Source organism: Lithobates pipiens, unplaced genomic scaffold (genome assembly GCF_037356315.1).
Source record: "Lithobates pipiens isolate NorthernLeopardFrog02 unplaced genomic scaffold, aLitPip1_a1.2 Scaffold_19, whole genome shotgun sequence".
In the NCBI taxonomy this organism is placed as follows: Eukaryota; Metazoa; Chordata; class Amphibia; order Anura; family Ranidae; genus Lithobates; species Lithobates pipiens.
Genome location: NW_027507764.1, coordinates 414,044,429 through 414,065,684, shown reverse-complemented (window position 1 = coordinate 414,065,684; position 21,256 = coordinate 414,044,429). Strand labels below are relative to the sequence as shown.

The window sequence follows — 21,256 nt, the reverse complement described above, 5'->3', positions numbered from 1 at the left end:
CTGACCGTGATTTTCCGTCAACTTTGTCTGACCAGTGTCGGACAAAATCCGACGGATTTTGTTGTTGGAATGTCCGACCGTGTGTACAAGGGGCTTAGACCTGGTTCACATCTATGTGTTTTTTGCAGAAAAGCACTACAGTTTATTTACATGGTTTCCTATGGGACACGGTCACATCCATGCTTTTCAGCCGCTACATATTTGGGAAGGGTCAGGGACTTTTTTTTAATGCAAAACGGTGCTTTTTTGGTTCAATATACTTCAATGGAAAAGCTGCAGAAAAGCATGTAATGTGTTTTTGCAGCAATTTGTGTTTTTTAATCTGCCCAACAACAAACTGGCCAAAAAAATGCAAATACGCAAATCACAGAAAAATCACGCGTGCAAAAATTACGCGAGTAAAAATCAAAATGCACAGCAAAAAGCACTGCACAAAAAGATCAAAAGCAAACTGCATAGGTGTGTACCGAGCCTTATGCTGACCACACTGATCAATTTTCAGACGAGAATATTCAGACGAAAAATCGTTGTACGTTTGCTGAATGAAAGAATGTTAAAAATGTTCACTTGTTTTTAACATTCTGTTGTAAAAAAAATTAATTTCTGAACAAAAACCACATACACCGTCTGAAAATTCCTTTGACCAAGAAGTTTTCCATTTACAAGTTTTCCGGTCGCTGTGGTTGAAAATTAACATCGATTTGACCCCACTAACGATTAGAAAATCTAACAAACGTTCTTAAATCAAAATTTTTTTGGAAGGAAGACTTTTTTTTAAATAAAAAAAAAAAATCTGATCTCCGAGTCTGATGATATTTATCAGATTCACCCTTTAATAGTATATCTTGCCTCTAATCGTTTATACAGTATATCTCTTCTAATAGAATATACACTATGGGGGTTATTTACGAAAGGCAAATCCAAGTGCACTTGGAAGTGCAGTTGCTCTAAATCTAAGGGGTAGATCTGAAATGAGGGGAAGCTCTGCTGATTTTATCATCCAATCATGTGCAAGCTAAAATGCTGATTTTTATTTTCCTTGCATGTCCCCCTCGGATTTACAGCGACTTTTCAAGTGCACTTGCAGTGCAAAGTGGATTTTCCTTTAGTAAATGAACCCCAATCTCTCTTTTATCTGTTATTCTTTTTCAGGACAAGCTTTTGGGGTATGTCCCCTTCTTCAAGGTCCAAGCAGTACTGTGTGTGCAAATAAAAAAAAGTATCACGGACAGTACTCAATTTTCTCTGTCACAGTTGCACTAATACGGCTACATTCACATTAAGTCTGTTATTCTCAGAGTGGATTTGATATTTTGCTCCCTAACCATATAGTTGGTTATTTATATTTACCACTGCATACAGATATTTAAGAATAAATTGCCTTTTTTTTAACTTTACATATTAACTATACACCACACTAAGATTACTAACTGAAACAATAATCGGCCAACGAATCGATTATGAAAATAATCGTTAGTTGTAGACCTACTCGAGTCACACCTAAACCGGCCGCTGATCCCACAGCAAATCCCTGTTCCCTATTTCAGGGATGATCAGGGCAGAATCTGTACCTGAATTCATCCCTGAAACTGAGGCAAAGACGCACAGCGTTTCTGTGCAGTGCGCACCGCAGCCGCCCCAGAGACATGTGAACTGGCTCCATAGAGAGCCAGTCATATTCTCCTGCTATGCGAATTGGATGCGGAGGAAACCAAGATCCAATTAGGATAGGTGTGAATCCAGCCTAACACACCAATCAAATCAAATTATCTGTCTGCAGGAAAGATGAATAAGGGGAAGAATTCAACAGAAACACTAAACTCAAAATGAATAAAATGTAAGTAGTTGCATGTCTGCAGTTACAGGGGCAGAAGTCACGGAACAAGCACAACCATTTATTTTCATCTAAGGGAAAAAAGGATTTCCCTTGTGAAATCTTTTATCGGCACTTCTTCTAATACGCAAGTGAGAAACTTGTCTTTCCCAGCTGGCACCGGCACAGAAATTGTTTCTCAGTGTTTAAGAAGCAGTCCTATCAGTCAGAGCCCAGCTTCCCTCCAGAGTGTTGTACTATGATAAAGCCAAGTAATCTTACAGAGAAATAAGAGCCGTGTTTTTCCAGCTATCCCCGGGGCAAGGCTCAGCTAGCACACACTATGCCGTAGTCCGTTTTCTATGCATGCGCTAAAACTCACATAAAAGTGTAAAATGGACATATAAGAACTTAGTTTACAGACACTACTATTCTTTCTGTATAATAAAAGCTCATCATAAGTATAAAATAATGGTTTAAAACAGACAATTTAAGGCCTTTTATCCAATCCAGGCATATAAATCATGGTCAAAATTAAATATTCATGTTGTGTTCCAGCTTTATATCAAGCAAAAGCATCTAATTAAAGTGGGAGTTTCGCCGTTTTTTGTTTTTAAAGACAGCAGCTACAAATACTGCAGCTCGATCGGCTCTCGGGTGCAGCCACCGCCATCTTTGGTATGGGAATCAGGAAGCGAAGCCCTGCGGCTTCACTTCCCGGTTCCCTACTACGCATGTCACGCTGCGCAATAAGGATGGTCCCCGCTGTCTCTGGGATCAGTGTGTTTCCCAGCAGACAGCGGGGGACCTGCAGGAAGTGGTGTAAATACCCGCAGAATCTGCGGCTATCTATGCCGGAAGTGGGTGCAAATACCTGTACTATACAGGTATCTGCCCCCCCCCCCTCCCCCCTGAAAGGTGCCAATTGTGGCACCAGAGGGGGGGAGGGTTCCAATGAGCGGAAGTTCCACTTTAGGGTGGAGCTCCGCTTTAAGATGACATTCTTAGGAGATTAAAAAAAAAAAAAAAAAAAAAGGAGTGATCCAAGGTTATCTACTGTCCTCACACACATCCCACACAGCTGGTCCTCTTAAAAAAAAGCAGAGGTATCAAAACAAGTCACATTTTACAATCAAGGTTTATTCCTTCCTAAACCTAGTATGGTGTGTAACCTATTGTCTATCGAGCTTTTTTCTACCCCAGGTTCTTTGCAGAGGACAAGGAAACTAAAGCCTCATACAAACGGTTGGGTTTTCCGCAGACAAAGCGTCATACTTTTGTCCGAAGGGTGTGTGGCAGGAACTTGTCTTGCATACAAACGGTACACAATAGTTGGCCGACAAACACGACGTACGACGAGGAATTTCAGCTCTTGAGCGCCACCCTTTGCTAATGCCATGTTTGGTGAGCATTGATTCCAAGCATGCGTGTTTGGACTTGTGTGTGACGGACTTGTGTACACATGATACAGAAATCTGACAACAGACCGTTGTTTGCCGAAAATTTACTAGCCTGCCATCCAACATTTGTTGGCGGAAAGTTGGACTGAATTGTCTGATGGAGCGTACTGTCGGATTTTAAGCAAACAGTCAGTCATCACACAATTCCCTGACGAAAAAAACGATCTTGTGTACGAGGCTTTAGACTTGGAAATAATCATTTACACATCAGAAGTTGATCCCCATAAGGGTGATTGGGCATTAGAATGCTCTTCTAAACAGCATAAGTGAATTTAAATGTGAATACCTTTGCTAGAAACAACATCCCTTACCTGGCTTTACACTACATAGAATTCCGTACATACGGTATACAGCAGAATTTTGTTCGAAATTCAATTTCTAATCATTAGTGGGGTTGAATCAACATTCATCTTTGACCACACTACCGAGAAAATTCCAAGGAACAGGGCAGATATTTTAACAGTGTATGTGATGTTTGTTTTGGGAAATTACATTAGTTCCAAAATGGATAGGCAAAAGCAAACAAAATTTTAAGTGCAGTCAAACAACATTCTCCAAGTTATTAAATGTACAAAGAATTTATATACGAATGTTTGTTCAAAAATCTACTAATGTATATAGCCAACCATCGTCTGTAAGCTTGTGTGGGTAAAGTTTTTCTCTCCAGCTGTATCTGGTTATTATGGTACAATTGTTTGCACTATACAACGGTACTGTATGTGCTAGTGGAAATATTTGAAGTACTAGTATCATCTGAATTACCTACACTTGCATGCTTTGGGGGGGGGGGGGGGTGGTGTGTGTGTGTGTGTGTGTGTGTGTGTGTGTGTGTCAAACAACTCCACTCTCCCGGCCGCTGGTGGGGCACTAGCACAACTTACACCTACCCCCCGTGGCACGGCACTAACACCTCTACCCCCTTGCTGTCCTTACCCTGGATGCGGGCGATGAGAGCAGCAGTCGGAGCTGATGCGGCCATCTTTCAGCGTGACGGGCTCGGTGAAAGCGGCTCTGGGGTCCTCTCCTGGAGCCGCTTCCGCGGTGCATCTCCTCTCTGCTCTTTCTGGCACTAGGCATCCAAAAGGATTGTCTGACGTTTTGGCCAATCAGAAAACGGGTTTCATACGCGTTTCCCAAGTGGCCGGGAGGAGGATCAGTTTTGCAACAGCGAATATTCATTCACTGTTGCAACACATATGGGTGGGCTTCAGACCCATCCTCTGCGACTCTAGTCCATCCTATTTTGAAGCCTATGAAAGCAAATAATAGAGCTCCAATCGGGTGCTTCAAAAAAAAAAAAAAAAAAAAACCCGGCCGCTCTAATTCATGTGCCCGGTGTGCTGAAAGGGCCCTTTGCTAGCCTTTATCCGGCCCTTGGGGTAAGATTCCTTCCACTGATATGAGGCACTATTCCTCCCACTGATACCAAGAATAGGGGACTATATCTTCCACCGATACCAACAATGGCATACTATTCCTCCTACTAATAAGGGGTATACTCCTTCTCCTATTGACCACCAACCCTGAGGCCATACTTATTCTCACTGATGCTGGGCCCGTGACATTTTCTGCCCCTGCTTGCCACAATCCGGCCCTCCTAAAGTCTGAAGGACAATAAAGTGGCCCTTTGTTTGAAAAGTTTGGAGACCCCTAAACTAAAGCAACTAGATTTCAGTGTAGCAGTTGATTTCTGATATTAATCTGCCTGCTAAGTTAATAAAGTGCTATTAAACCCATTGCAATAAAGTGCATATTGCTTAATACTAACTGACATGCAGCCTCTCTGTGCACTTCAGATCTACCCAATTCCCTAACATGCATCTCTGACTGTGTGGGCAGAAAGGTAAGCAGCTGCCTTTGACTTTTACTAACACAAGTACATTTGACTATTGTGCACAATGCATCATGGAGTGCTGGCATAAAACATGGGGAAGATATTGAGTGTGCATAACCTGGCCAGATGTGAGAGGGAAATGCAGGTGCCGAAGAAATAGTGCTGCCAGGTCAAGATAAGTTTGAGAGGAACTTTTTTTCTAATTTAAGCACAACCTTCTGCTTGCATTCCTGAGCTAAGGACAGATGGATTCCAGGAAGTAAATCCTACATACATCATGTGCCCTGACTCAACAATGGACACAGCCAAAAATGCTAGGGGGTGTTTTTTGTATTTATTGATAAAAATACAAGACTTCTCCTGAATAGTGGGGAGAAGCACTGAGCCCGACTCTTTAGTTCTGGCAGCAGATGGGAAGTCGCCCATACTGCTAATGGAACAGTGCTGCTGTAATACTACAAAAGTCCAGTAGAACACACAGTTTGCATCCTACTGTAACAAAAATAGTTAAAGCGTAACTCCACTTTTGTGGAGAAAAATAAATTCCCCTCTGGGTGATCTATGTACGTTACAAGGATTTTAACAAACTTTGTTGCAGATTCCTACCTTTTGTTATTCTGAAGAAATCACCATTTGTTCCTCTGTACCCATCTGCTAAGTGAGTCTAATGGGAGTGTTTTCATAATTATTAATTAGCTGCTGCACCTGCAGGCCTCTAAGGGCTCATGCACACGTGACGTTTTAAAAATGCCAGTGCTACAGCAGTGCCAAATACGCCCATTTTTTTCACATTTAGCCACGTTTTTACATTAGCATTATTGCATGTTTTCCTGTGTTTTTGGGCATTTAATTAAAAACACGCTATAATGTAGAAACACCTAAAAACGCAGAACGCGTCTAAATGTAGCCTGATGCATTTAGACGCATGTTTTGTTTTTACTGCTCCTGGAAGCACAGGCTGTCTTTTTTTTTCACTGCCCCTAAAGGCTTATGCCTCCAAACGCCTCTGACAGTTTGTGTGTGCATGAACACATAGGCTAACACGGAGGGGCTTTCAGAGGCAGTAAAAAATAAAAATAAAACGTCAAACGCCCCTAACAGCAACTGTAAAAACGTCCTGTGTGCATAAGCCCTAATGAGATTGTAAGCTCTAATGAGCAGGGCCCTCTAGTCCCTCCTGTATTGATTTGTATTGTAAGTGTACGGTCTGCCCTCATGTTGTAAAGCGCTGCGCAAACTGTTGGCACTATATAAATCCTGTATAATAATAATCAGGGAAGTTGCAGGGTCTGCATCCCTTTAGACATGATTTCCTATAAAAAGTATCTTACCAAAAATGAAATTTTTGTTGCAGGGGATGCCGATATCTGACCTGTATCCTAGGGCAGACTTAAGGGAAAATCGGTGAGCCAATCACAGAAGCAGGAAATGATGTTTCTGGAAGGCGTTCTGCACACACTCTGTGTACAGAACACCTCCAGGTAGCCATATTGCATTGCACGTTACAGAAAAATACAGCACTGCAGATTGAAAAGGAAAGGTCATTTTTAACACCATTCAATCACAATACGACTTGTGTCGCAATTGTATACGATATGTTATTTTTTCTTTATTTTCTATTTTTTTTACCACGAAAGTGGAGTTACCCTTTAAATTAGGTCATCTCGACCATGGACTCAGAATGCCTGCAACCAAGGCCAATCACTTGCAGATAGACGTTCTATGGTCAAGTGCATATGAGCGGTTGTGATCATCTGCGGGAGCTGTCAGGCTCTTATTGCGTTCAATAGGATTGCTTCCCACAGCTAACTGCCAGGAACGGCCACTGGGTCTCCCACATGTAATTGGTAATGTACGTGTGAATGGGGCCCAATATTACGTTAAGATTTTAAACAAACAGCATTAGTTACCTATATAACAAGTAGCAAAACATAGTGAAGCCAAATTTGAAGCAGCTGTCAAACTACTGATGTTGTCTCCTACATCTCCCTTCTGTTATTCCCCATCAGTAGTAATGTTAGAAAGGTACAGCACACCAGGGGGTACTAATACATGGGAATGTACTGAGGAAGCTGAAAGCCGCAACATACACTCAGAAGGGATTTGGATTTATCTGTGGAAGGGCAGACAGCAGTGACTTATTTTATTTCTACATTGTCAAGAGAGGCCCAGAAGATCAGTCCTATAGACTGCTGTAGTAAATGTTATCGTCTTTGATTTACAGTATACAATGTGACGGCTACATACATACTACAATAAGGTATGCAGAGTGATTTATGTTCATACACTGCAAATAAAAGAGTTTTGAGGGTTTATTGGAGAAAAAAAATTATTTTGTATGTCCAGATTGCCTGGTCAGCACGTAAATAAATCAAAGCTATGTACGTGCCCTACATCTTTGTTGATTTTTGCTAATTAGACAACAGAAAGGAATATGCATTAAAAATACAGATTCTTACAAACGTCTGCATTTTGATGGTTACCAGACAGCCTAGAATAAGATTTGACGTAATCGCCAATAAATATTTGTGTCGGTGGTGCTGTGACTCACCGAACGTTGTAGCTGCACAAGGACATGACCTCCCATCAATTCTTCTCCCCCTTAGAGCCCTTGCACAGAGCCTTTGTTCCTCCCATTGTGCACACACACACCTGGGTAATGTGGAAGCTGAGCAGCTGGTTATGGTTTTATAAGTCACATATACCGCTGTACTCTATTCTTAACCGATGAGCAAATCGTACCGACCCTGAACAGCTGCTAGGGTTATCAGACATTCCTCAGTCATCTCATTACAACAAAAGTTACACGCAACAGACGCTTACTCACAAAGAACATTGATACACATTACTAAAAGCAGAAAATGGTATGGGTTACATGCTTAGACATAGTCCTTAGGCTACCCATTAGATTTAAAGTGACATGTCTCACGGTTTTTTAGAAAAAAATTATTTTAGGTAATAAAAAAAAAAAAAACGGTTTATACTTACCTGCTCCGTGCAAGAATATTGAACATTGCGCCCCCTTACCTCCTATTCTGTGGTCCCCTTCCAGAGCTCTCTGCTTCTCCTCTTTTCCATGTGCCCTCATAGCACCCTGCATGCTATGGTGGCCCACATGCTCCCGAGATGAGCTGTGTGTGCCCACAAACACACACAGCATGGCTCAATCCTGCCGCCACCTCATAGGATTTGATTGAAAATGGGCAATGGCTCCTGCTGCTGCCTCTGTGTCCTGTGAGAGCAGGGAGAGGGACAAGCACTGTTGCAGAAAGGCACAGCGATGGATCAATACAGGACTCGGGTAAGTATTTAGGGAGGGGGCTGGGCAGCTAGTGATGGCTTTTACAGGTTACAGGTAATGCATCAAGTTAAAAACCTTTTGGCTTTAGAACCACTTTATAGTGGAAGTCCAGACAAACAACTAAATACACGCAGACACATTACAGTTTTATTTGCCAATTGATTTGTAATTTTGTGTAGCCTTGTCCAGCCAAGTCTTGTGATTTGCACAAAGCACAGCAGCTCACCTTCCTAGGTCATCTAACTGGACAGTGGATCTTATTGTTGGATATACACCACCCCGGAATATATTCGCTGAGCACTACTTATTAGATATAGGTAGGATTCCCATGTGTTCTTCATTTCTTGTGATTTACACACAGCACAGCAGTTCACCTTCCTAGGTCATCTAACTGGACAGTGAGTCGAGATCACCTCCTCCGTCCAGTGAGCTAGCTGTAAGAAGAGATAATAAAGCCCATCTGGGAAGCAGTAACGCTGGGACTTAATGTACATGGGACGTTTTCACAACCTCTCCTGAACGAATGAACTTGACAGATAGTAACCCACGTTTAAATTGTCCATTTTGCCGCGTTTGCGCTTTTTTATTTTCAAACTAGCCAAAAATGAAAAAACGTTTAGAAGCGCTCGAAATGCCTCTAAACTCAACGTCTCAACAAATTTTTTTGCTTTCCAAAAAAGGCCTCTAAACTCAACAGCGACTATAAATGACCCTGTGTTCATGTACTGATAAGATAACAGAGGAGAGTTCAGGAGCAGTTGAAAAAAAATGCACAACAGCTCCTAAACATCCATTTACCAACAGCAGTGTACATGGGGCCTTAAGCACAAAGTAGCAGAGTGACCATGCCAACTAGCAGAGGTTTGTTTATTACAAGAACAGTTATAATTACAAATCCATTGGCAAGAGCAGTACACATCTGTAAAGATGGTGTATGTTAACCCTAATAACTTCACTATTTTGCTCCCCTTTAGTCTGTTAAACATGCCATAGAAAGTTTTTTTTTAATTATTTCTGTTGAATAAGTTAAAAAATATATATATTTTTGATCCTGCCAAAAGTCTAGTGAGCTGATATAAAAGTCAGCAGAGAACGCTGGAAGTTAAGTTAATATTGTTAACTCTAAACCATAGAACACCTCCTGCATATTGGAGCAGGGGAGGGGGGTGTCCTGTATTCCTAGCACACATCCTGTCCTAGGGTGACCAAGCTGCTCCACTATGGAAACAGTGACAGAGCTTTGTCACCGTAGGACAGGAAGTGTGTTATTGGCAGGATTAACAGGTGACAATAAAGGGAAATAGAAGTAATGCAGCTACCATGTCTAAGGCCTGGTGCTACAATATGTGAAATTTCTACTTTTGGGCTTCAATGCACTGTGATATCAACATGACATCCCATCACCAATGGTGTGGTGAGACTACCCAACCAATGCTGCATAATCTTCATTCCCCTTGGATCATAGGCATCAATCAGCGTTATGTTTAAAAACTCTGTGCATCTTAATTAGTGGGAAGCGTTCATTATTGCTCTCTAGTGCACTTCTAGAAGACCTATTGTCATATCTAAATCCGGCCATAGACGGAGTGATTTTCTTTCCTGAAACCACAAGTTGAAGATAATCAAATTTCTTGATTCCTCCATCAACACAGCCAGTGTTAATCAGGGAATTCTTCCCCCTCTGAGCCAGTGCTCTCCCGCGGGGGGGGGGGGGGTTAAGCTGTCTAAGCAATGATCATTGCTAGCGGCTATAACAGCCACTAGCAATAATTGCATGTAAATTCCAACAGGCTTGGTTATACTCAAGTTGATTAATTGATCAACTTGGTTACATTCAACCTGTGCACACACATGGTTCGACTCTCAGCCAGAAAATTCGGCTTCTGTCAATTTAGGGCATTTGTTGTGTGCTTCAAATTCATCTAGAAGCAGAAATCAGATGGCTGCAAAGAGCACATTTTCACTCTGAGATTTAGTGTTGTGCAGGTCTTCAGCAGTGAGTGAATGTTCCCCTGCAGTTTTGCAATGCCTTGCGCCTGGTCCGTGCCATATCTACTTGTGACGCTATTCTCCTGAAGGGTGAAGAATATAGGCTAAGAGTATCCAGAAGAACGCAGAAACCTTGGTGTAGACCATTCTTTAGCGAATCTTCATGGCATAAGGGGCGTGGTGCACGGTGGGCTTATCCACAATGGGTTCTTCAGGGACTGGATTTGTTAGTATAGGATCACAGTCCTGGATTTGTATAGCAAACTGCAGCTGAATACACGTGTTGCATTAAGAGCAAAGGTAAGCGTCCACACAGGATCCAGTGCCTAACGCAACATCACAGGCTATCCCTTCAGCAAGAAGTCCAGGTATGGCTCAAAAGGTTTACTGAGGGTGCGCCGATCAGGAAGGAATTATTAACACATTTGAAAATAAAATAAGGAAAAGTAAAGTAGTAAATAAAGTAATTAATCTAAGAGGGGTCCATCGCCATAGCAAAAAACTGAGGTAAGGTGGGGTAAGCTTGATTGGAGACAAGCTTATAGTATTATTTACAAACTCTGGTTCGGCCACGTCTAGAGTATGCCGTCCAGCTCTGCTCACAAATCCTCAAGAAGGATGTGCTGGAACTGGGGAGAGAATGAAGGGGCTTGAGAGGCTCAGTTAAAAGGGAACAGCTACGCACATTAAAATTATTTACCCTGGAGAAGAGACACTTGAGAAAAGATATGAATATACAAATATATAAATGGTCATTCTGGCATAGGGAGAAAAGATTTCAGTCTCAGGTCGTTTAAGAAGACGTGTGCTCAAACCTGGACGAGAAGTGGCTTAACCTCAGATTTCGTAGAAGATTTGTTACAGTTATAGCAGTATGGATGTGAAACTCCCTTCTACAATCCGTGGCTTCAGCGGAAAGCGTTGATAATTTCAAAAAACGTTGGGAATCTTAGCGAACATAATGTACAGGGATAAGGGAAGAGGTAGAGACATAAATATGTACACCCACACTGGTTGAATTGGATGGACTGGTGTCTTTATTCAACCTGACCGACTATGTAAGTTAACTGATGCATACCGATACTGCTAAATTGGCATGGGAATTTAAACATCAAAAACCTCCAGTCACAAAAGGGTTAAGAACTAGATGCTCATGAAAACAGATTACAAACAAAATCATTGCTACAAAGTGTGAAGAAAGGGGTACATACTATTTGTTCTGATGACAAGCGCAGGGTCTTGCGATAAGTACTTCCATGACTTGGTAGCTCCAGAGGAGCTGGTTCCATTTTTATCTGCTTCAGCTCCATTGAATCTTCATCACTTGAAGAATTATCCTGAGCAGACGGTCTATGAAAATTTACAACATAAAGGTCACCATACATTCATAATGCATCCATTCTACTGGAATTGTAAACTCATGCTTTAAATCAATTACTCTAAGTAGGACTGGTGGCCACACATCCTACCATATATGTTCTTCAGCTGCTTCATGCTACATCGAGTAAAACCCATGTGTAAACAGACATGTATTCCCGTGTGCACTATTAAACATATTTAAATAACACTGAAGAAACAAGTCATAGCTAGTGTAGACAGAATTATTAAAAGAAAGCCCAAACCACAGGCTTATGAAAACTGCAGAACACTGGAAGTAGAACTCCAAAGCATTGTGCAAAATTTTAATTTTGTTCTTGTAGCAAGGATACCTTGCAGCATAGCAGTCCTAAGTTGAAATCTTACCATCACTGACAGGTGTCAACATTATACACTTGCGTTGTCCTGGTCCTTTAGCTACATGTCCATTTCAGGACATGAGACTAAAGAGTATGCATAGCCAAATGTTTACGTTTTAGACACATACAGCAATAAAAATCTTACAGAGAATCGAACTATTCCCCACTTTAAGAAAAGTTTGTCCTATACATACACTTAGCTGCTGCCTTCTCAGTAATAGGTGTCAGCTCTATACAAGGAGAAATCATAAGGTATACGTGATAAACTATACACTTGTATATCAATGAGTGCTACAAATTATGGTGTAATTAAATACCGCTACCGTGCAAAAAATATTAATCAATCATGGTCACTTGTGTGTTATTATTCAATACCAAACGTGATATAAATTGAAAAATTAACAGTGAAAAAATGAATTAAAAATATTTTAAGAAAATTTAATTCATTTTTTCACTGTTAATTTTTCAATTTATATCATGTTGGGTATTGAATAATAACACACAAGTGACCATGATTAATATTTATTGCACGGTAGCGGTATTTAATTACACTGTAATTTGTAGCACTCTTTGATATACAAGTGTATAGTTTATCACGTATACTTTATGATTTTCAGCACAGCTTTTTTTTCCCCGTTTAAGTTGTATTGTGTGTATCTCACATCAAGTTGCAGCAGAAACTCATTTTTTATAAAATTATTATTTTTTTAATTATTTTTCAGTTTACGATTAGACAGCACTGTTTTCCCATGATTTACAGCTCTATATAAACCTATTGGAAATTCTCTGATATCTGGAGTGACAAAAGGAGCTTTCTGCAGAAATACATTACGCTGGTATTTTCAACCAGGAGATTAGGGAACTAGCACAACACTGGTGACCATTTGCATAAGCGATTCACTTTCCACAAACGTTCCACTTTATTAGATTGAATGTCTTCTTTTAAGCTGAACTCAGGAAAAATGAAAAGCCCCCTTTACAGGGGAGCTGCTCCTGCAATGCAAGGGCTAACTGTTGTGTTGGGGGGCTAAGAAAAGCAGTTTTACTTATCTGCTCCCTTCAGCCTTTTCTCTTCTGCACCACAGCAGCCTAGTCCTGCATCAGTCTTTATGGCATCAGTGGACTTTATAGTCCTGCAGTGGACATGAGGACACAGAGGGACAGTCCACTGTCGCAGCAGAGGGCAAAGCTCTTTGCCAAGGGAGTCAGAGAATCATGTAAAAATAAAGGTACTCAAACTTTCTAAACAAAGTGCCAGTTTGTGGTCTTTCAGTCTTTAGGGGGGCGGACTGTGGCCAGTGGCAGTAGAAAATGTCCTGGCATCCAGTGTAGGTAAACAATGCCCTATTTTTGGGGTCAGCGACAGGAATAATTCCCCATGGTGTCAGTGGGTGGAATAGTACCCCAAGGGCCAGATAAAAGTAAGCAGAGGGCCACTTCCATCCCCCGGAATGCAGTTTGGAGATGGCTGTCCTAGACCAACCAGTTGCAGTGCAGGGGCAACCCTTGCGTAAGGAAGTTGGGCTTTAAAAGCCTTTATCATCCTCATTTCTCTTTGTCTCTGAGGTTTAACTTTCCCAACTGAGCTAAGCATGGGCCACTGAAGCCAAGCTCAATCCTCCAACTGCCCCCTGTCCAATCTCTTTCAACTGAGAAGGGGGTGGTAAGGTTTATTTTCAGGAGAGAAGATGTAGCCAGAGAAATCAAGCTCACATATTTGCCAATTCCTGTAATAAAAAAAGATCATGCACCTTTAAATTATAAACAGAGGCAACATTTTTTTTTAAGTTTTGGATAGAGTGGAGAGGGATCAGAACGCTTGTCAGTTTTTATTGCTGCCTATACCCCCATTAAGGAGATTCACCCTCTCTATTTGTCCTGTTTACCATCATCATTGAAAATGAATACATTTTGGTCTGTCCCTGAAAAAGTAATAGAGGGGAAATCTTCCAAAGGGGACACTACTTCTGGTGACCTGGAGGGTCCCCAAGGGATGAATTCCTTTAAATTGCAGGGATTCCCTCTCACTTCCTGTTTGGCTATGAGGCAGGAAGTGAAGAGTAATCTTCACAATGGGACACAGATGATGAAAAAAAAAAAAATAAATCTGACAAGGGTTATAATCCTTCCTTCTTTCCAACAAGGAAAAAAAACAAACAAAAAAAACAACACACATTTTGTCCATAGTTCTACTATACCACCCCTCCTAAAATTGGTTTTCAAGTACAGATACCAGGAGGCAACTTGAAGCGCATGCTTAAAAACAATATTTCCTCAACAAAATTAAAGCAATGGTTCTGTATGGTAGATGTCAAACTGGTAGATGATGTAATAAGCAATTTAAAAAGGTACAAAAAACATGTACATGAAAATGCAAGGAGACAGATTTAACAATCTGTATGCACCTCTGTCGCCCTGAGTAGTGTACAATTATTTGCTGATGTGTTCCATAAATGTATTTTGTATTCTTGATTTATGATACAGAGGTGAACAGCTCAGTCCATCACGGCATTGCAGTCAAGCACTTCTGCTTATTTATGGGTACTTGTTAAAATATGACAGAAAACATAAGAGTGGGAGCATAACCCAAGACTTGAAATATCCTTCATTTAATGTTTATTTCCTTTAGAACTGTGTCACAGATGGTAACTAGAATCTGAATGTCACAAAAGTCGCACATAGCATAGTTTAAGTAAGCAAACACAAAAGTTCAAGTAGGCAATGTAGCAGCAGAAACTAAACAGAAAAGCCAGAATCACCACAGGCTGTTCCTGAGAAGCTGAGAGGTCAAAGCTGTTAGCAGCTACAAATGACACTGCCACAAAGTTCACCATTTATTGATGGTTACATTGTAATTATTCAGGGAGATTTAATGGTGGTCTAAGTATTGAGAACAAGTGGTTGAAAAAGCTGAGGCTGAAATCCATTTCTTTCTTAAAGGGGACAAAACAAAACGCCATAGACTTCACTTTACTATTCCAAGTCTGTATTAGAACAGCTACCGATTTACAAAATATTTGCAATGGAACCCGGTTGAAAGAATTTTCTCCTACAGTTGCTCCCCTCAGAACGTGCATTTATGGGGGCTTTATTAATGCAGAACATTTTAGGTCAGTCCAGGAGCGTATCATGAAAGGAGTTAGCCTGTGTGCAAGATAAAAAGTGGGCCCTAGGCAGTGACAAAATAAAATGCGGCACGTGCAGCACGCCAATGGAAAATGTGGGTGTGGCTTAAAGGAAGCGTGGTTTAATAGGAGTTGGAGATGGCTTACATAGTGCAGAACGCTATGTTAAATAGGGAATGTACAGTGCAGAGTGCATGGAGGTGGGTAGTATGTGCAGGAGAGGAGTGTGGAGTGAATGGTGGTTGGTAGTATGTGCAGGCGAGGAGTGCAGAATATATGAAGGTGGGTAGTATGTGCAGGAGAGGAATGCGTAGTGTATGGAGGTGGGTATTATGTGCAGCAGAGGAATGCCTAGGGTATGGAGGTGGGTAGTATGTGCAGGAGAGGAGTGCGGTGTGTACGTGGACGGTGTCAGTAGGGCAGTGGACGGTGTCAGTAGCTTTTTTATGTATTAATTTTTTTTTACAAATTTAATTAGTTTTTAATTATTTTCACATTTTTGGTGAGATATTAGGGGTCTAAACAGACCTCTGACATCTCCCCTTTAAGAAAGGGAAAGTGACTGAGGTCAGATTCCCCAGTCCCATTCTCAGCATTAAAAATAAAACGAACAGGAGACAGCAGCTTCCGTCTAGTCATAAACTGAAGCAACGTAAAGACAGGTTATTCATGCTCAGGCATCACAGGAGCTATTGGTAGCGATCGCTCACTGTGTCCAATTCAGAAAAGGAAGGGGCCGGTAAATTACATATTTACCGGCCCCTTCCACGACTCTCATCCTGAGACATCCACCGCAGCAGCCGGCGGGAAAGGAGAGAATCTGGCTGCAGGGACCAGGGTGGCCAGAGGAGGAGCACACAAGGGGCCAGAGAAGGAAGAGCACACAAGGGGCTGGAGGAGCGACTGAAGGAGCACAAGGCATGAGGGGGAGGACACAGGGAACAGCTGGGGATGATTGGTGCAGCAGAAGGGACAACACCGATCTCCCTGCATGGCTTTTCAGCCGACAGCCGCGGGAGGGTGAGGAGGAGAATCGGCTGTCAGCTGCTTCATTGATAGCTATACAGGGAGATCGCACCGATCGTCCCCAGCTGTGAACCATCCATGGTCGGGATATTATATACAAAATCCATATTTGATAGTTTTTTCATCTGCATACAGTTTTACTGTACAGAGGATAGAAAGAGACTAATAATTCAATTTATAGTTACATTATAAAATGCATTTATTACTCTTTAAAAAATGCATACCTGCATGACTTGGTGTTTTTATATCAGCCTTTTAGCTGAGTTGGGCTAGGTTTACATATACGCAGGTCCGGTTTTGGTGCAGAGTCCGGAGCAGTTTCCATCCAGTGATTCAGGTGTGAATTTGACACTGAAATCACACCTGAACCATACTGAAAAACTCACAGGACCTTTTAAAGTACCCACCGCAACTGGCCTGCATAGATGTGAACTGGATCCTTTAAAAGCCGGGCTGGTTCACGTTATACAAATTGGATGCGGTTCAAAACGTACATATACTGACAGTAAAGTTATATAAAAATAAAATTAAACCACAATGCCTCATTTAAAATTAAACAAAAATTAAAAAATGTTTCAATAAGATCTGTAAATAATTAAGACTGGCAAAACTACTGATGTTTTAAGCATGAACATGTGTGATGTTGAGAGCTGGACTTTCACTGGCTAACAAAACCAACATGGCAGATATTGGAAGACTTGAAAAATTGCACTATGCATGAGAGGCAACACCACACAACCCTATTAGTAGAAGGTAGGAATGAGAGTGAAAGTGTTTCTAAAGGCAGAATGTATTTATTTTTTTATCTTAATGCATTCTATGCATTAAGATAAAAACATTCTGTGTGGAGCAGCCCCCTAATGCTTACCTGAGCTCCATCTCGATCCAGCGATGTTGCACGAGACTCGGCTGTCCGGAATCTCCCTCCTGATTGTCTGACACACACAGCGATCACCACTGGCTCCCACTGCCGTCAAAGTCAGCGAGCTAATAAGGAGGGAGAGGGGGTAGGGTCAAGCCGTGGCTCCGTGTCTGAATGGACACACGGAGCAGGGGTTTGGCTGCCCCCATAGCAAGCTACTTGCTATAGGGGCACTCAATAACGAGTGTCAGGTGAGAATGGACATTTTTTTTCCCCCATTTAAAAATAAACAACAAGTATCACATTAAGGCTGAACAGAAAATATATGGTATATTATGCATGTGATATCTAATTGGCCTCTGAGAAAGGTGTAAATCGCTGTAGTGTAGTAGCCCGAGCCGCTACAGTCATGGCTGTGGTGTTCCAGGTGCTGTGCCATCATTCAGTGAATAGCTTGCATTTATCTCTATGAATGCAAAGCATTCTCCGATTGAATGCAGTGGAGAGGAGTGGCAGTAACATCACAACCTCCACCTTACCAATTCAGACTATTATTTATTTTTGCTGAGAAAAATGCAAGGCATTCTCTGAATGGTGACCACACCAAGAAAGTGACCCATGTGGTTATTATGCAGAAAGGCAGTTGCTCAGCACAGCACCTGGAAGACGATGACCATAATTTTAGTAGCCCAGTGATTTACAGCTTCTACAAAGGCTGATCAGGTATCACATATGCATACTTACACTGTGCCAAGTTCACCCGATCAGCCAAAACATTATGACCACTGATAGGTAAATTGAATAACATTTATTACCCTGTGATAATGGCATCTGAAAGTGGGTTGGATATATTAGGCAGCAAGTGAACATATTGTCCCTGATGTTGATGTGTTGAAAGCAGAAAAAAAGTGGACAGGTCCAAGGATTAGAGTGGGCCAAATTGTAATTACTAGATGTCTGGGTCAGTGCATCTTTAAAAAAAAAAAAAACGAAAAAAACACAGCAGCTCCTGGTCTATAGTGGTCAGGACTTATCAAAAGTGGTCAAAAGGAAGGAATACTGGCAAACAGAGAATGCATGAAAGTGGAGTTCCACCCAAAAATGTGATGGTGATCCCCTGACATGTCACATTTGGCATGTCATTTTTTTTGGAGAGGGGGGATAAAGAAGTTTTTATTGACACCCAGCTCCCACTTCCTCCTCGGGCACCATGGCACCGGAAGGCAGTTCACCTCTCCCCCCTCCCTGCAATTTTCTGGGACACATCACAGATCCCAGAAGACTGCCCGACCAATCACAGCTTGGCACGCGCAGTGCGTGCCCAGCTGTGAAGCCACAGCAGGGCGCCCACAGTTAGAATGCTGGCGCCTCAGAGAGGAGGGGGAGAGGAGGGGGACAGGCGAGTGTCCAATTATTAAAAGTCAGCAGCTACACTTTTTGTAGCTGCTGACTTTTAAATGGGTGGAACTCCACTTTAAAGTGAAAAACAAAAAAAAGTAAGCCTTTATAACCACTTTAAAAGGTCTGCTACTAACAGCTTGGTGTTAGATACTCCAGTATACCTTCAGAGGTCTAATAGAGTCCTTGACGGGTAATGGTGGGTGGTCATAATCCTTTGGCTGATCAGTGTATACGTATTATATCTGGAGTTCAACTTTAAAACATGAGAAAGTGTCTCTTGATAGTGAAAACACTGTCTCTTTTCCTGTAGCCATTTCTCAATGGTGCCATGTAAGTCATCTCTCTCTGTGCTGGCAAGACAGGCGGGCAGAAGCTCAGAGGACAGGGATATAGGAATAGATGCAGGTTTACTGATATATAGGCACATGTAGGCAGATCTGGACTAAACACTCATTTTTGGAGTCATATTATTTCATCCACAATAATGAAAGTTGAATCCCTTCCAATTTGCATTAGTATTTTTAGTAGCGGTCATGTATGGTTACAATCTGACATGGGGGCACCTACTGACCCTATATGGTACTTAAAAAGACAAATCCTAAGTGTAACACAAAACAGGTGTAAACAGCATGTGCTAACATTGGGTCACTGTTTTATTCCTGTAACAAGTGCCTTGTCTCAGGTGCATGGAAGGCCTCCAGGCATGAGTCTGAATGGGAGCCAATGGAAAGTAAAAGCCAATTACAGGCTCTTTTATGCAACAGTGTTAGCTTAATCACTCCAAACAGGGCAATGAGGAAAAGCAGCTTCCCAGCTCTGTTTGCTTTTTCTGTCATAACTAAATATCTATTGAATAAGTCATGATGACTTGGCGTCTAAAAAAAACAACAATATCACGTTATTTTTACAGATTTATTACTGTGCTGAAAAGATTGGATGATGGAAATTACCAAGGCTAACATGAATGATGTCATTCATTATAAAAAACTGAAAGAGACAATAGTCCTCACGCTTTAAGATACAACAACAGCTGACTGTACTCCTCCCTAGCAACCAATCGGAATCAAAATATTAATTCTCAGCCATTCATCAGCACAGGCTGGATCTAATTTCCAGCTCTAAAGCAGCACAGTTTTTTTTTAATAAAAATTGTATTTTGTATTTTTTTTTTTATTTATAAGACACGATGGGTGGAAGGAAGAAGTGTATAATTAAGTAACTAAAATATGCTTATGTTTAAGGTGATGGACTGGCCAAGCATGTCGCCAGACCTAAACCCTATTGAGCATCTGTGGGGCATTCTCAAACGGAAGGTGGAGGAGCGCAAGGTCTCTAACATCCACCAGCTCTGTGATCTCTTCATGGAGGAGTGGAAGAGGACTCCAGTGGCAACCTGTAAAGCTCTGGTGAACTCCATGCCCAAGAGGGTTAAGGCAGTGCTGGAAAATCATTTAGGGGTGTACTCACTTTTGTTGCCAGCAGTTTAGACATTAATGGCAAATCTACACTGTTATACAAGCTGTGCACTCACTACATTACATTATAGCACAGTGTCATTTCTTCAGTGTTGTCACATGAAAAGATATAATAAAATATTCACAAAAATGTGAGGGATGTGTTTACTTTTGTGAGATACTGTATAAACTATAATGTAAACATCATGATAAATGTTCTCTTTGCTTATAAATATGTAATGTAATAATAATCATAATAATAATAATGTACAGTGTAATGTGTTATTCCACACTTCAAAACTGTGCTTTTCTTCAAGGTTTTTATATCCCGGTCCAATGAACATTTTAAGAGTCAAAATTAAAAAATAAATATTGTTAGTTTGATTTTAAATTTATAAAAAAAAAAAATATATATATTTTATTGAATATATTCGTTTAATTGATAAAAATTTAATTCTGATTAAAAAAACTTTCATATGTATTTTAATAGGTATATATATATACACACACACACGCACACATATATATATATATATATATATATATATATACACACATATACATACATACATACACACACATATTGAAATACATATAAAAGTATTTTATACATGATTTTTATCAGAATTAGCTTGAATGAATCTATATCTATCTATATCTCTATCTATCTATCTATATATAGATAGATAGATTTTTTTTTTCTCCTCTGCCCTGAGATGGGTATTTAGCAAAAAAACAAAACAAAAAAAACAGTACATTATGTGTTTCACGTTTATTTAACTATTGGCACATTTGTAGCATTTATATTATTTTGAAAACATACTGGTTGATATCTTATGTATAGCCATTTATTTTTCTGTAAAGTCATTGATTAGAGTGCTGCACCAAGTATACTTTCACAATACAGAGAAGGTATTTGCTATTATTGAGATCTGGTGTGTATTCAACTCTGCTGTTGTGGCGGATTGAAAACAAAGCTTGGTTAGTTCCTGCCTCCTAGAGCTCGATCTGTTGTATATGTATTCCGTTGTCCTGTGGGATTGACCATGAGGCTTGGGTGCCTCTTAGTCAAATGGAGGCTTGGTATGCATCTACTGTGGGACTAATGCCCTCTAAGCAATGTGGGTTTATCCACTCTATTGCTTTTAGGAGTGGCCGTTTCCCCGGTCATTTTTTATTTCTGACCAATAGTGGCCATATGCTGCGATTAGAGTATCCAATCAGCTGTGCTCTTTCCACTGTGGACCTGTTAAAT

At 40.9% G+C, this 21,256-nt stretch overlaps 1 protein-coding gene across 2 annotated transcripts in view; it reads right to left on the bottom strand.

The window, feature by feature from the left end:
- Positions 1-21,256, bottom strand: part of LPIN2 (lipin 2) — a 153,497-nt gene that overhangs the window by 19,367 nt on the left and 112,874 nt on the right. For both annotated transcript variants that reach the window (XM_077492525.1, XM_077492524.1), the window contains exon 14: positions 11,609-11,747. In XM_077492525.1, the coding sequence (XP_077348651.1) occupies positions 11,609-11,747 (139 nt within the window). The remainder of the gene's footprint in view (positions 1-11,608; positions 11,748-21,256) is intronic.